Below are 12,642 nucleotides of genomic sequence, written 5' to 3' on the forward strand. Positions count from 1 at the left end.
TCGTCTATTCTCGTCTCGTCAACGAAAACTCACACACGTCTCGTCATGTTTTAGTCATCAACGAGCCATTTTTATCTCGTCATCGTCTCGTTATCGTCATGAAAAAAAGTGGCGTCAACGAAATGATTTCGTCATCGTCATTGTTGACGAAAACAACACTGCAAGGGACTCATGAACAACTATCTCTAAACAAAATAGCACAGCTGTGGATCATTCCGGTAACAACACAGTATTAAGAATCAAGGGGATGTAAACTTTTGAACAGGGTCGTTTTTATAAATGTGGCTATTATTTTCTCTTGTGGACTGTAAACATATTTTTTGTGAAATACCTTATTCAGGTCAGTACTAGATAAACAGTAACATGCATTTTGTATATGATCCCTCTTATTTTGGTAAAATAATTAACATTTTGCAGATTCTGAAAGGGGGATGTAAACTTTTGACCTCAACTGTATTATAATCATAATTGCAATTTCTGCTTTTCTCAAATTGTTAGGCATAATGTTCATAATCTTCCTAAAAATGTTTCATTTTAAAATGGCATTATCTTGTAGGGATGTAATGATATTGTCAATATTGTGGTATTGCGATAACAAAAATGTCTCAATATTATCATGGTCACATAACAATATGAAAAGATAGGTCTTCCCGGCAAAAAGTCTTGTTTTTTAAGGTATATTTAAACTTTTTATTCTAACAAAAAAAGGTCTTTAAAGTTGTATTTTGGGCCATTATGCTTTGGCACAGTAATTGTCAAATGAACTAAAACCAAAAGCACAATATAAATAATATAAAATAATATACCTCTGAAATATTCATTTTGATTTATTTTGCAATGCCTTTTTTTAACAATATATGGCTATTACTGTCATTGTTGTTGTTATTTTTTTATATTTTAATTTGTTTGGCTTCCTAAAACACCAGTGTAAATGTAATTTAGACTGAGACAGTATGTCACAAATAAAAAGAGGGTTGAGTCCCCTTTAAAGTTCAGATACAAGTCAATTCACTGACTTAAGTTTTCTTACTTAGAGTTAGAGTTGGAGCTCTTAATTGAACTCTCAAAGTGCATTAGATAGAAGAATTTAACTTTTAAAATGTACAAAATTGGTATTTTTTTAATCACAATAAATATCGTATCGTGGACTTCATATCGCAATATCATCGTATCGTGAGATTTTGATATCGTTACATCCCTAGTATTGGTAACAAGCCTCCACAAGCTTTCATGGTTGAGGTTGCCAGATGTCAAGAGCTTAAATTTAAATTTTAAGCTTTGTTCTAAAAATTTTACTCCAGTGGTTTACTTAATCCTCCCAACCTGGCAACCATGAGCTCACACTCTCTCTACATTACAGAAAAAGTGCTGATGAGCTAAAAAAAAAAAAAACACTGGCAAACATATAAGTTGACGTTTAGTGATCTCTAAGTTATTCTGCTCAAATAAAAGTGGGATACAGCCAGTCTGTTCTCTTTCATGCAGATTAAATCTGATAGCAAACCAAGTTGATGTTCTCTTAAAGGAGTAGTTCACTTTCAGAACAAAATTGACAGATAATGTACTCACCCCCTTGTCATCCAAGATGTTCATGTCTTTTTTTCTTCAGTTGTAAAGATGTATTATTATGTTTGTTGAGGAAAACATTTCAGGATTTCTCTCCATATAATGGACTTCTATGGTGCCCCTGAGTTTGAACTTCCAAAATGCAGCTTCAAAGAGCTCTAAACGATCACAGCCGAGGAAAGAAGAGTCTTACCTAGCAAAACGATCAGTTATTTTCTAAAAAAAAAAAATACAATTTATATACTTTTTAACCTTAAATGCTCGTCTTGTCTAGCTCTGTGTGTACTCGTCTAGAGATTAAAAAGTATATAAATTATTAATGTTTTTAGAAACTAACCGATCGTTTCGCTGGATAAGACCCTTCTTCTTCGGCTGGGATCATTTAGAGCCCTTTGAAGCTGCATTTAAACTGTATTTTGGAAGTTCACACTCGGGGGCACCATAAAAGTCCATTATATGGAGAGAAATCCTGAAATGTTTTACTCGAAAAATATCATTTCTTTATGACTGAGGAAAGAAAGACATACATCTTGGATGACAGTTTAACCATATAGCCTAGTTAAAAGGAAATTAATCTAAAAAATCCAATTCTGTCATTAATTACTCACCCTCATGTCATTCTAAAGCCATTAGAATTTTGTTCATCTTTGTGAAACAAATTAAGATATTTAAATTTCCGACCCTTTGTTGTAAGTTCATTCCGAAAAACTTTGGCGCTCGCGTAATGTGCAAGAAAAACCTTATTGTTTCTCCCGTGACAATGTTCAGAACAAGATATCACAGTAACTTTTTATTGGACATTCATGAAGAGGGATGGTTTTCGGTAGGGGGAATAGGATCTTGCATGACACTGAGAATATCATTGTCTGCAACACAATATTCTCAGTGTTGAAATGTTTATATGCTGCTTTACAGCCACAGGCACAAGATAGTAGTAAAAAAACATGAATTTGAGATGTCTATATAAACAATAGTCAAAAGTGGTATTAGTTCAAGGGACATTCTCAGCGTAGAGACCGCTTGATTTAACAAGTTTCACAGAATATCTTACAATTCAGGCAAATACCGTATTTAGTATCCAGCAGGCACGGCGGGCATCATAACGTGCCAACTCCCAATATAGTCAACGAAGCATCACATGACATGTAGACACTGTGTTGTGATGATTGTAGATGAAAGGTTTACAGGTGCAGTGAATCGACTAAGGTGTGGTCATAACTGATGACAAATAATGAAATGCAAATGTGAGGAGGAAGCTGATACTGATTTCCTTATAGAACAAGATCACACTGCTTAAGTCAGAAAATGATTATGGAATAGGCTGTGTGTTTCTTATGTCTTGTCCTGTCCGTAAAAGTGAGAAGACTGTTTTTCTGATTTACGCTTCAGTTGCAAAAACAGCGTTAGAGTTGGTAAGTTTGTTTGATTTTAATGAGTCTGTTCATTCAGAATTCTGATTCAGTGATTCGCTTTCGCATCATCACTTCAGTGTTCACTGGAATGTGTGCCATTTTTCATGTATTGAAGTTTTAGCGAAGAGGTAAATATGGAACCCAGTTAGTCCAGTTTGATTTAGTCAGAGTGTGTTGTTCAGTTTCATAAATTGAATCGAAAGATTCATTTAAAAGATTTGACTAAAATAACAATCTGTTGTCAGATCTCACCTTTACTTCATCAATAACTCTTCAAAGTATGCAGTGAATAAATACTACTTCAGTCTTTTTCCCATTCAAAGCTATTGGCTTCAGAAGATTGAATATACTGCATGCAGCTTTCTGCCATTTTAGATTTTGAAAGTACAAATAGTTACTAATTGAACTTTTAGCTCTTTGTTCGTTTTGTTTCCAGAGCATAAGTGTGACCGTGGGCCACAAAACCAGTCATAAGGGTTTTTGAAATTGAGATTATACATGCGATTATACTGAATAAATAAGCTTTCCATTGATGTATGGTTTGTTGGGATAGGACAATATTTGGCTGAGATACAACTATTTGAAAATCTTGTATGTGAGGATGCCAAAAAAGATCTAAATATTGATAAAATCGCCTTTAAAGTTGTCCAAATGACGTTCTTAGCAATGCATATTACTAATTAAAACTTAAGTTTTCATATATTTACTGTAGGAAATGTACTAAATATTTTCATGGAACATGATCTTTACTTAATATCCTAATGATTTTTAGCATAAAAGAAAAATTAATAATTGTGACTCAGTGTATTTTTGGCTATTGCTACAAATATGGTCCAGGGTCACAAATATTGTTATTAGCGATGTGCATATATTAAACTTCTGTGCCGAAACAGAAAATAAATGTTATTGAATAATCAATTAAATCAAATACTGTATATCAATACTGAGTTGTACAAACATTTAAATTGCACTTACAGGTTTTTATGTCAACTTTTCAGTAACAGGATTATGTTTCTACTCCAATTTGTTATTACAATATAAACATTTAAACGGTGGCTGTATTAATATTTATTCAAACGTACATTTAGCAGATTAAGTTCTATATATGTTTATATATACACCAAGATTATTGAAAATAAATGGCTGTCTATTCATTCATGTAAATGTGACGTTATGTGCCAAATATTATTGTTTAGATTACATTTGAGTCTTTCAACACTTTCTGATGTTCATTCATGTTTATTTCTTGATATACACTACCAGTCAAAAGTTTTTGAACAGTAAGATTATTTGTTTTTGTTTTTTTTGAAGTTTCTACTGCTCACCAAGCCTGCATTTATTTGATCCAGTACAGCAAAACATTAATATTGATTTAATATTAAATATTTTTTTCTTTTTAAAATAACATTTTTCAGTTTGAATATATATTTTAAAATGTAATTTATTTGTGTAATTTCAAAGATGATTTTTAGCATCATTATTCCAGTCAAATGATTCTTCTAATAATTCTAATATTCTGATTTGCTGCTCAAAAAATATTTATTATTATTATTATTATGTTGCAAACAGCTGAGTAGAATTTTTTCAGGTTTCTTTGATGAATGGAAAGTTCAGAAGAGCAGCATTTATCTAAAATATAAATCTTTTGTAACATTATAAAAGTTTAAAGCATCCTTGCTAAATAAAAGTATTAATTTCTATAATTTCTTTCCCCATAAAAAAATAAAAATAAATCAATACTGGTTCCAAGCTTTTGAATAGTATAGTTTATAATGTTACAAAAGCTTTTTATTTCAGATAAATGCTAATCTTTGGATCTTTCTGTTCATCAAAAAATCCTAAAAAAAAAGGAACTCAACTGTTTTAAATATTGATAATAATAATAATAATAAATGTTTTTTTGAACAGCAAATCAGCATATTTGCAGACTGGAAGCTAATGTTGCTAAAAATGTTGCTTTGATCACAGGAATAAATTAAAATTTAAAATATTTTCAAATAGAAAATAGTTTAAGTAGTATCAACAAAATTCAACATTTTGCTGTTTTTGCTGTACTTTGAATCAAATAAATGCGGGCTTGGTGAGCAGAAGAGACTTTTTTCTTACTGTTCAAAAACTTTTGATTGAATGGCAGTCGAAGTTATATGTCAAATATTCTAAAAAAGTAATGTTTTATAATTTTTATTTATTTTTTTCTCTCAGGTAGGCCCCTGTGCGTGGGGGTCGTCTTCCCCTTAGCTGTCTGCTGGTGTCCCATTGAGTGGAAGACCACCAGTTTCCTGAAGCCCTGCCTTCTGGATCAAGTTTATAGAAAGTGGTCCAGTCTGATTTCGGCTGTGGGGAAAAGTGAAGAGGCCAGAATCCTAGCGTGTCTTGTTCCCCAGGAAATGAAGCTGCAGGCGGTGATGGAGAACCTGCACAGACAGCAGAGAGCCAAACTGCTGATGGAGCAGGCGGGGCAATCGCACAACCCCGCCCCCACAGGGGAGGAGCTAAAAGCAATCTCTGTCTCTGAAACGGAGCAGGCGCAGATAGCGGCGCTAGCAGCAATGCGCGCGGTAGCAGCTGGACTTCAGAGGGCCGACAGCCCCATGTCTGAACGCAGCAGTGGAGGAGACGAAGAGGAGGATGACGAAGAAGGGGAGGAGCGATATAAAGATATGATGGGGTCTGAGGAGGAAGAGCAGATGTAAGTGGGCTGTTATATGCAAATGAATGCAAATGAGTTGTTGGCTCCTACTTCAGTTGGTTGTTTTACATTTTAAAGGGTATTATGGTCTAGTTTAGTAAAAAAACCTGTTTCCTTCAGAAATCATTCTAATATGCTGATTTGCCGCTCAAGAAGCATTTATTATTATTATTATCAATGTTGAATTTTGTTGTGGAAACTCAATTATCAATATTAACTGAGTACCAAATCAACATATTAAATGATCATGTAACACTGAAGACTGGAGTTATGGCTGCTAAAAATTCAGTTTTAAACCAAATGAATAAATTGCGTTAAAATATATGATGTTAGAAACGGTTATTTTAAATTGTAATCATATTTCAGATTATTACTGTTTTTAATGTTTGTTTTTTTCCAAATACACTACCAGTCAAAAGTTTTTGAACAGTAAGATTTTTTTTTTTATATTTTTTTAAATAAATTTTTTCTGCGCACCAAGCCTGCGTTTATCTGATCAAGCGTACAGCAAAAACAGTAACATTTAGAAATATTTTTACTATTTAAAATAACTGTTTTCTATTTGAATATTTTTTTTAAATGTAATTTATTCCTCTGATTTCAAAGCCAAATTTTTTTATCATCATAAACATTTTTACAAAATATTTTACAATATTACTGCTTTTGTTGTATTTTGGAAATTAATAAATACAGGCTTGGTGAGCAAAAGAGAATTCTTTAAAAAACATTAAAAATCTTACTGGTCAAAAACTTTTGACTGGTAGTGTAAATGCAGCCTTGGTGAGAATAAGAATACGAATTAATCAAATCATAATTATTCCACTTTAAACCAATAGTGTTTGCGTCATGTTGAGGGAAATTTAAAAAAAAATCTAATTTGAGTCAGAAATTCCAAAAATCTGTTTTTAAAAAGAAATTGGATAAGCTTCACTCACATCTTCAGAAAATGTACATCTCTACTTTGTACCTACTATTTAATGTGTATCTATCTGTAAATTATTTTCTTATTTTAACAGAACACGTGATATGGTATTTGGGTGACGTTTAACCCTAAACAATGTTTCATTAATTTCAATGACTTGCCTGAATTCCAACCATCCCTCTGTAAGATTTCATCTCATGCATTCCTATGCAGAAAACAGAAATGGGATGAAGATGACTTTGAGGGTGAGATGGAGGACGACTATGACGATGATCTAGGTGACGAAGGGCTACCGTCGGGCCGTGAGGCCGTCACCCCAGGCAGAGGCATCCTCCTCTTACCCCACCGCCATTTACACCCTCACTCCCAGCTGCTTAAGGCTCGGCCTGGTTCTGAAAGCGAACCTCGGGCGTTGACTCACTCCGCTCATTCGTCCCACGGGCCGCTCCACGGACAGGACCACGCAGATTGGACCTATGAGGAGCAGTTCAGACAGGTCAGAAATTAACTTATGCACTAAGGGAGAATGTTAGTGAATACCATGGGTGTTTTTTTTTTTTATTGTTTAGGGTTTTTTAACTTTTGTGAGGGCCTTTTGAGGGACTGAGCACTGGTAGTGCAACGACCTTTGGAATTGCTCAGTTTCTTCTTCTTTTTCTCCAAAATGAATCGCATTTTTGAGTGCCTAAATATGCTCGAAAACTCATGAAACTTTGCACACACGCCAAAAGTGGTGAAATTGTACATCTGATATGGCTTTCAAAAGGAGGTGTGTCAAAATGGCTCAATAGTGCCACCTATAAAATTTAAACGAAGTGCCCCTCGAGCTATGTGTCACATACATGTACTAAATTCGGTAGACACATCTCACACTAATACTTACAAAAAAGCCCCCCGGTACGGAGTTCGAAACCCAACATGAAGTCTGATATTTTCAATTTTCTCTGCAAGTTTTGTGCCATTTTTGTCAGGGCTGTGGATCACCGCGGACCAAACGACTCAAAATTACTATCCACAAAGTATACAGAGCGATGGACTCTGTTGCGTTCGGCGAGAGTGCCGCTCTTTCTGTTTATGCTGAAACCATCGCACCGTAATGACGTAAGTGTGCTCCGGCACGAATGCTGAAACCCTATGTGAGTGCAGGCCAGAGGGGGAGTGGGGAGGGGGGACAATCGTACTTGGGCCCGGTTCACGGCAACCGTGCCTACACTGTATAAAAAATAAAAAAACACACAATTTGTTGAGTAAAGTTAAAATAATTTGTTACCCTGCTGCCTTAAATGAATCAACTCAAATATCTAAGTTGTCACTTAGTACAACTTAACATTTTAAGTTGACTAAACTTTTTTGAGTTGACTGAACTTAAAATTATAAGGCAGCCAGGTAACAAATTATTTTAAGTTGATTCAACAAATAGTTTTTTACAGTGTAGTGTGAGTACACCCTAAAGCCATTTGTGATGTTAAATTGCAAAAATCTTGAGTTTTCATTAAAGGGTGTGTCCGTGGCGGCCTGATGAACTTTGATGTTTCACCATGAAACAGAAAAATGTTATAATTCACACATGCCCATGACCATATTTAGCTATAGTCAGATATAGTCGGCTATAATCATAGCGCCACCTGTTGACAACAGGAAGTGGCATGTTTTATGCTTTAACGAACTCTATAGATTTAAAGACATCAACACCAAATTTGGTCAGTCTAATATAAAGCCCTTTGTGATGTTAAATTGCCAAGATCTTGAGTTTTCATTAAAGGGCGTTTCCACGGCAGCCTGACAAACTTCGATGTTTCGCCATGAAACGGGAAGATGTTATAATTCACACATGCCCATGACCATATTTAGCTATAGTCAGATATAGTCAGCTATAATCATAGCACCACCTGTTGACAACAGGAAGTGGCATGTTTTATGCTTTAACGAACTCTATAGATTTAAAGACATCAACACCAAATTTGGTCAGTCTAATATAAAGCCCTTTGTGATGTTAAATTGCCAAGATCTTGAGTTTTCATTAAAGGGCGTTTCCACGGCAGCCTGACAAACTTCGATGTTTCGCCATGAAACGGGAAGATGTTATAATTCACACATGCCCATGACCATATTTAGCTATAGTCAGATATAGTCAGCTATAATCATAGCACCACCTGTTGACAACAGGAAGTGGCATGTTTTATGCTTTAACGAACTCTATAGATTTAAAGACATCAACACCAAATTTGGTCAGTCTAATATAAAGCCCTTTGTGATGTTAAATTGCCAAGATCTTGAGTTTTCATTAAAGGGCGTTTCCACGGCAGCCTGACAAACTTCGATGTTTCGCCATGAAACGGGAAGATGTTATAATTCACACATGCCCATGACCATATTTAGCTATAGTCAGATATAGTCAGCTATAATCATAGCACCACCTGTTGACAACAGGAAGTGGCATGTTTTATACCTTTAACAAACTCTACAGATTTAAAGACATCAACACCAAATTTGGTGAGTCTAATCTAAAGCCCTTTGTGATGTTAAATTGCCAAGATCTTGAGTTTTCATTAAAGGGCGTGTCCACGGCGGCCTGACAAACTTCGATGTTTCGCCATGAAACGGGAAGATGTTATAATTCACACATGCCTGGGACCATATTCAGCTATAGCCATAGCACCACCTTTTGGCAACAGGAAGTGGCATGTTTTATGCTCTAACAAACTCTACAGATTTAAAGACATCAACACAAATTTGGTGAGTCTAATCTAAAGCCCTTTGTGATGTTAAATTGCGAAGATCTTGAGTTTTCGTTAAAGGGCGTGTCAACGGCAGCCTGACAAAGATCGATGTTTCTCCATGAAACGGAAAGATGTTATAATTCACACATGCCCGTGACCATATTCAGCTATAGTCATAGCGCCACCTGTTGGCAGTAGAAAGTGGCATGTTTTATGCTCTAACGAACTCTTCCTAGAGATTTAAAGACATCACCACCAAATTTGGTCAGTCTAATATAAAGCCCTTTGCAATGTTAAATTGTGAAGATCTTGAGTTTTCATTAAAGTGTGTGTCCATGGCGGCCTGACAAAGTTTGACGTTTCACTGTCTAAAAGGAAGTTGTTGTAACTCAGTCATGCAATGTCTGAACTGCCCCAAACTTCACACATTTGATAAGAGTCCTATCCTGAAGACATCTAAAGGCCAATATACTGTTATAATCATAGCGACACCTGCTGGCAACAGGAAATGACTTGTTTTACACTAACTCAAACATACCATGTTCAATCTGCGCCAAACTTCATATGTTTGATCATATAAAGGATTTTGACATATTCCTCCTATATTTACCACTTTAAATGCATATTAAAATCGCTGTTTTCCTAAAGCCACCCGGTTGGCGGTGAGACCGGGTTCAAAGGCATTTCTGAGAAGGAAATTTCTTTCTTTCTTCTGTTAAATGCAAAAGAAGATATTTTGAACAACGTGGGTAACCAAACAGTTGATGGTCCCCATTCACTTCAATAGTTTGGAGAAGTCAATGGCTATCAGCAACGGTTTGGTTACCAACAGCTTTGAACTTGCAACTTGAATCTCACATTATCTGGATTTGGTGTTTAGGACAGGGTAATTTTAACCTGAAACAAGTCCTGCTACAGTGATATTATTCTAAAAAAAAAAACAGATCAAATAGACACTCCTCGCACACTTGGATGATTGCAGGTGTGTAGGATAAATGTTGTCTAAAGAATAGAATTAGTTGCATTCACTAGTCCTAGTGCAAATATTTATCTTGAATGGCAGCATATTATTGTAAAGACATTCTTTGATACAGCAGCGTTACGGTCCGATGAGCTTCTTGGGGGATTGTGCCTAAAGAAGTTTGTTGAAGCAAAACAGTGTTTCAAATAAATATTTGCAAGCAACGGCAGCGAGCAGGACTCGAGGAAATAACTTGACTAATTTATCTGGGGCTGAAGCTGTAATGTTTTATGCTGAGTTGGAGATTTAGTGAAGTGAGTTATGAAAGCAGAACTCCTGAACTAAGCAATATACAGCCAGGGCATAGAGTACATCTGGCCGCACTATATACTTATATTTTGTAGTTATCGATTGGTGCACAACCAATGACAAACTAGATGTGTTAATTCCAAGATCACTTTCTTACCAGACTGTAGCTACAATCCTGAAATTATGAAAAAAGTCATTTTATTATTTAATGCATTTATGTTTGTTTTTTGCTATTTGTTAAGCCTAAAGCATATATCAAACAGTGACATTCCCATTCCCAACACACAGCTATATATTAGCTGTGGTTGTTTAGCTTGTAAGTGCAGGCTGTGGCTTGTTATTATGTCATGTGACCTAAAATAAAGAAAGGATCAAGACATAATTACAGATGATCTCAGAACATGACGGCAAATACCAGATCATGCAGAATTCCACAAAAGCATATTTGTTGATTCCTCAAAATGAACTTTGAACATTGAAGGACTCGCCCTTTAAATTAGTTCCTGAAACGCAGAAAGTGCTGAGATGTCCTGCTGTTTGGGCCAGTTCCTGTCAGTCAGCTACGTTACACACTGCAAGCCAAATTAAAAAAAATATATATTATGTACATTTTGAATGTATTTATTTGTTTAATTAATGTTGTGTTGTCACAGAACCAAAATGTTAACAATTTTAAAATGTAAAACTTTAAAACCAAGTAAAATTCCATGGCTGTTGATATCTATTTTATTTTATTTAAAAAAAATTTTTTTAAATTTGAATTATTTGAATTATTTAATTATTTATATTATATAATAATATATACACTACTGGTCAAAAGGTTTTAAACAAGATTTTTCTTTCTTTTTTTTTTTTTTTTGAAGTCTCTTCTTCTCACCAAGCCTGGATATATTTGACTCAAAGTATAGCAAAAATAGTAAAATTGCGAAATATTTTTACTATTTAAATAACTGTTTCTACTTGAATATATTTTAAAATCTAATTTATTCCTGTGATTTTAAAGCTAAATTTTTAGCATCATTACTTCAGTCACATGATCCTTCAGAAATCATTCTAATATGTCCATTTTCTTTAGCTTTGATCACAGGAATAAATTACCTTTCAAAATATATTCAAATAGAAAGCAGTTACAAAGTCACAATATTACAGCTTTTGCTGTATTTTGGATCAAATAAATGCAGGTTTCCTGAGCATTAAAAACAAAAATCTTACAGTTTAAACACTTTTGACTGGCAGTATGTATGTATATATATATATATATATATATAAATAAGTGTAATAAAATAACAAAGAAACACATTACAGGTAGCACCGCAAGTGGCAGGTCTATTGGTCTATTGGAAAAATGCTTTTCTTTCTTAGATTTTTGGTCTTGTTTCCAGCCAAAATATCTAAAGATTCTTAAATCAAGAAGGATTTTCTAGACGAGTAAAAATTTTCTTGTTTTCAGAAAAAACAAGTCAAAATTAAGTGAATTTTTGCTTAGAACAAGCAAAATAATCTGCAAATTGGGTAAGCAAAAAAAAATCTTATTTCAAACGGAAAACAAGATTATTTTTCTTACCCAATTTGCAGAATCTTTTGCTTGTTTCAAGCAAAAAAAACTTTATTTTGACTTGTTTTTTTCTGAAAACAAAACCATTTTTACTCGTCTAGAAAATCCTTCTTGATTGAAGAATTTTAAAATATTTGGGCTGGAAGCAGGACAAACATTCTAAGTAAGAAAAGCATTTTTTGCAGTGTTAATTCACAGACAGGTGTATTTTGACACATCATATGATTTTTGTCTCGTCCGTTGGTGTGGTTATTACCGTCAAACATGACAATTTCAGATTCAGTCCAGCATTTTAATACAGTCATCCGTCCCGAAACTTATATTCAAATTTGATCACTGCAAAAAAATGCTTTTCTTACTTCGATTTTTTTTCTCTTGTTTCCAGCCAAAATATCTAAAAGTTCTTAAATCAAGAAGGATTTTCTAGACAAGTAAAATTTTTGTCTTGTTTTCAGAAAGTCAAAATTAAGTGTTTTTGCTTGAAACGAGCAAAATAATCTGCCAATGG

General features: G+C 34.4%; 1 protein-coding gene across 1 annotated transcript in view; it reads left to right on the plus strand.

Moving 5' to 3' along the window:
• Window positions 1-12,642, plus strand: part of arid3a (AT-rich interactive domain 3A) — a 72,283-nt gene that overhangs the window by 21,850 nt on the left and 37,791 nt on the right. Inside the window, exons 2-3 of the mRNA XM_073826136.1 lie at window positions 5,181-5,667; window positions 6,803-7,085. Coding sequence (XP_073682237.1) covers window positions 5,366-5,667; window positions 6,803-7,085 — 585 coding nt within the window. The 5' untranslated portion in view covers window positions 5,181-5,365. The remainder of the gene's footprint in view (window positions 1-5,180; window positions 5,668-6,802; window positions 7,086-12,642) is intronic.

This window comes from Garra rufa, chromosome 20, assembly GCF_049309525.1.
Source record: "Garra rufa chromosome 20, GarRuf1.0, whole genome shotgun sequence".
Classification (NCBI taxonomy): Eukaryota; Metazoa; Chordata; class Actinopteri; order Cypriniformes; family Cyprinidae; genus Garra; species Garra rufa.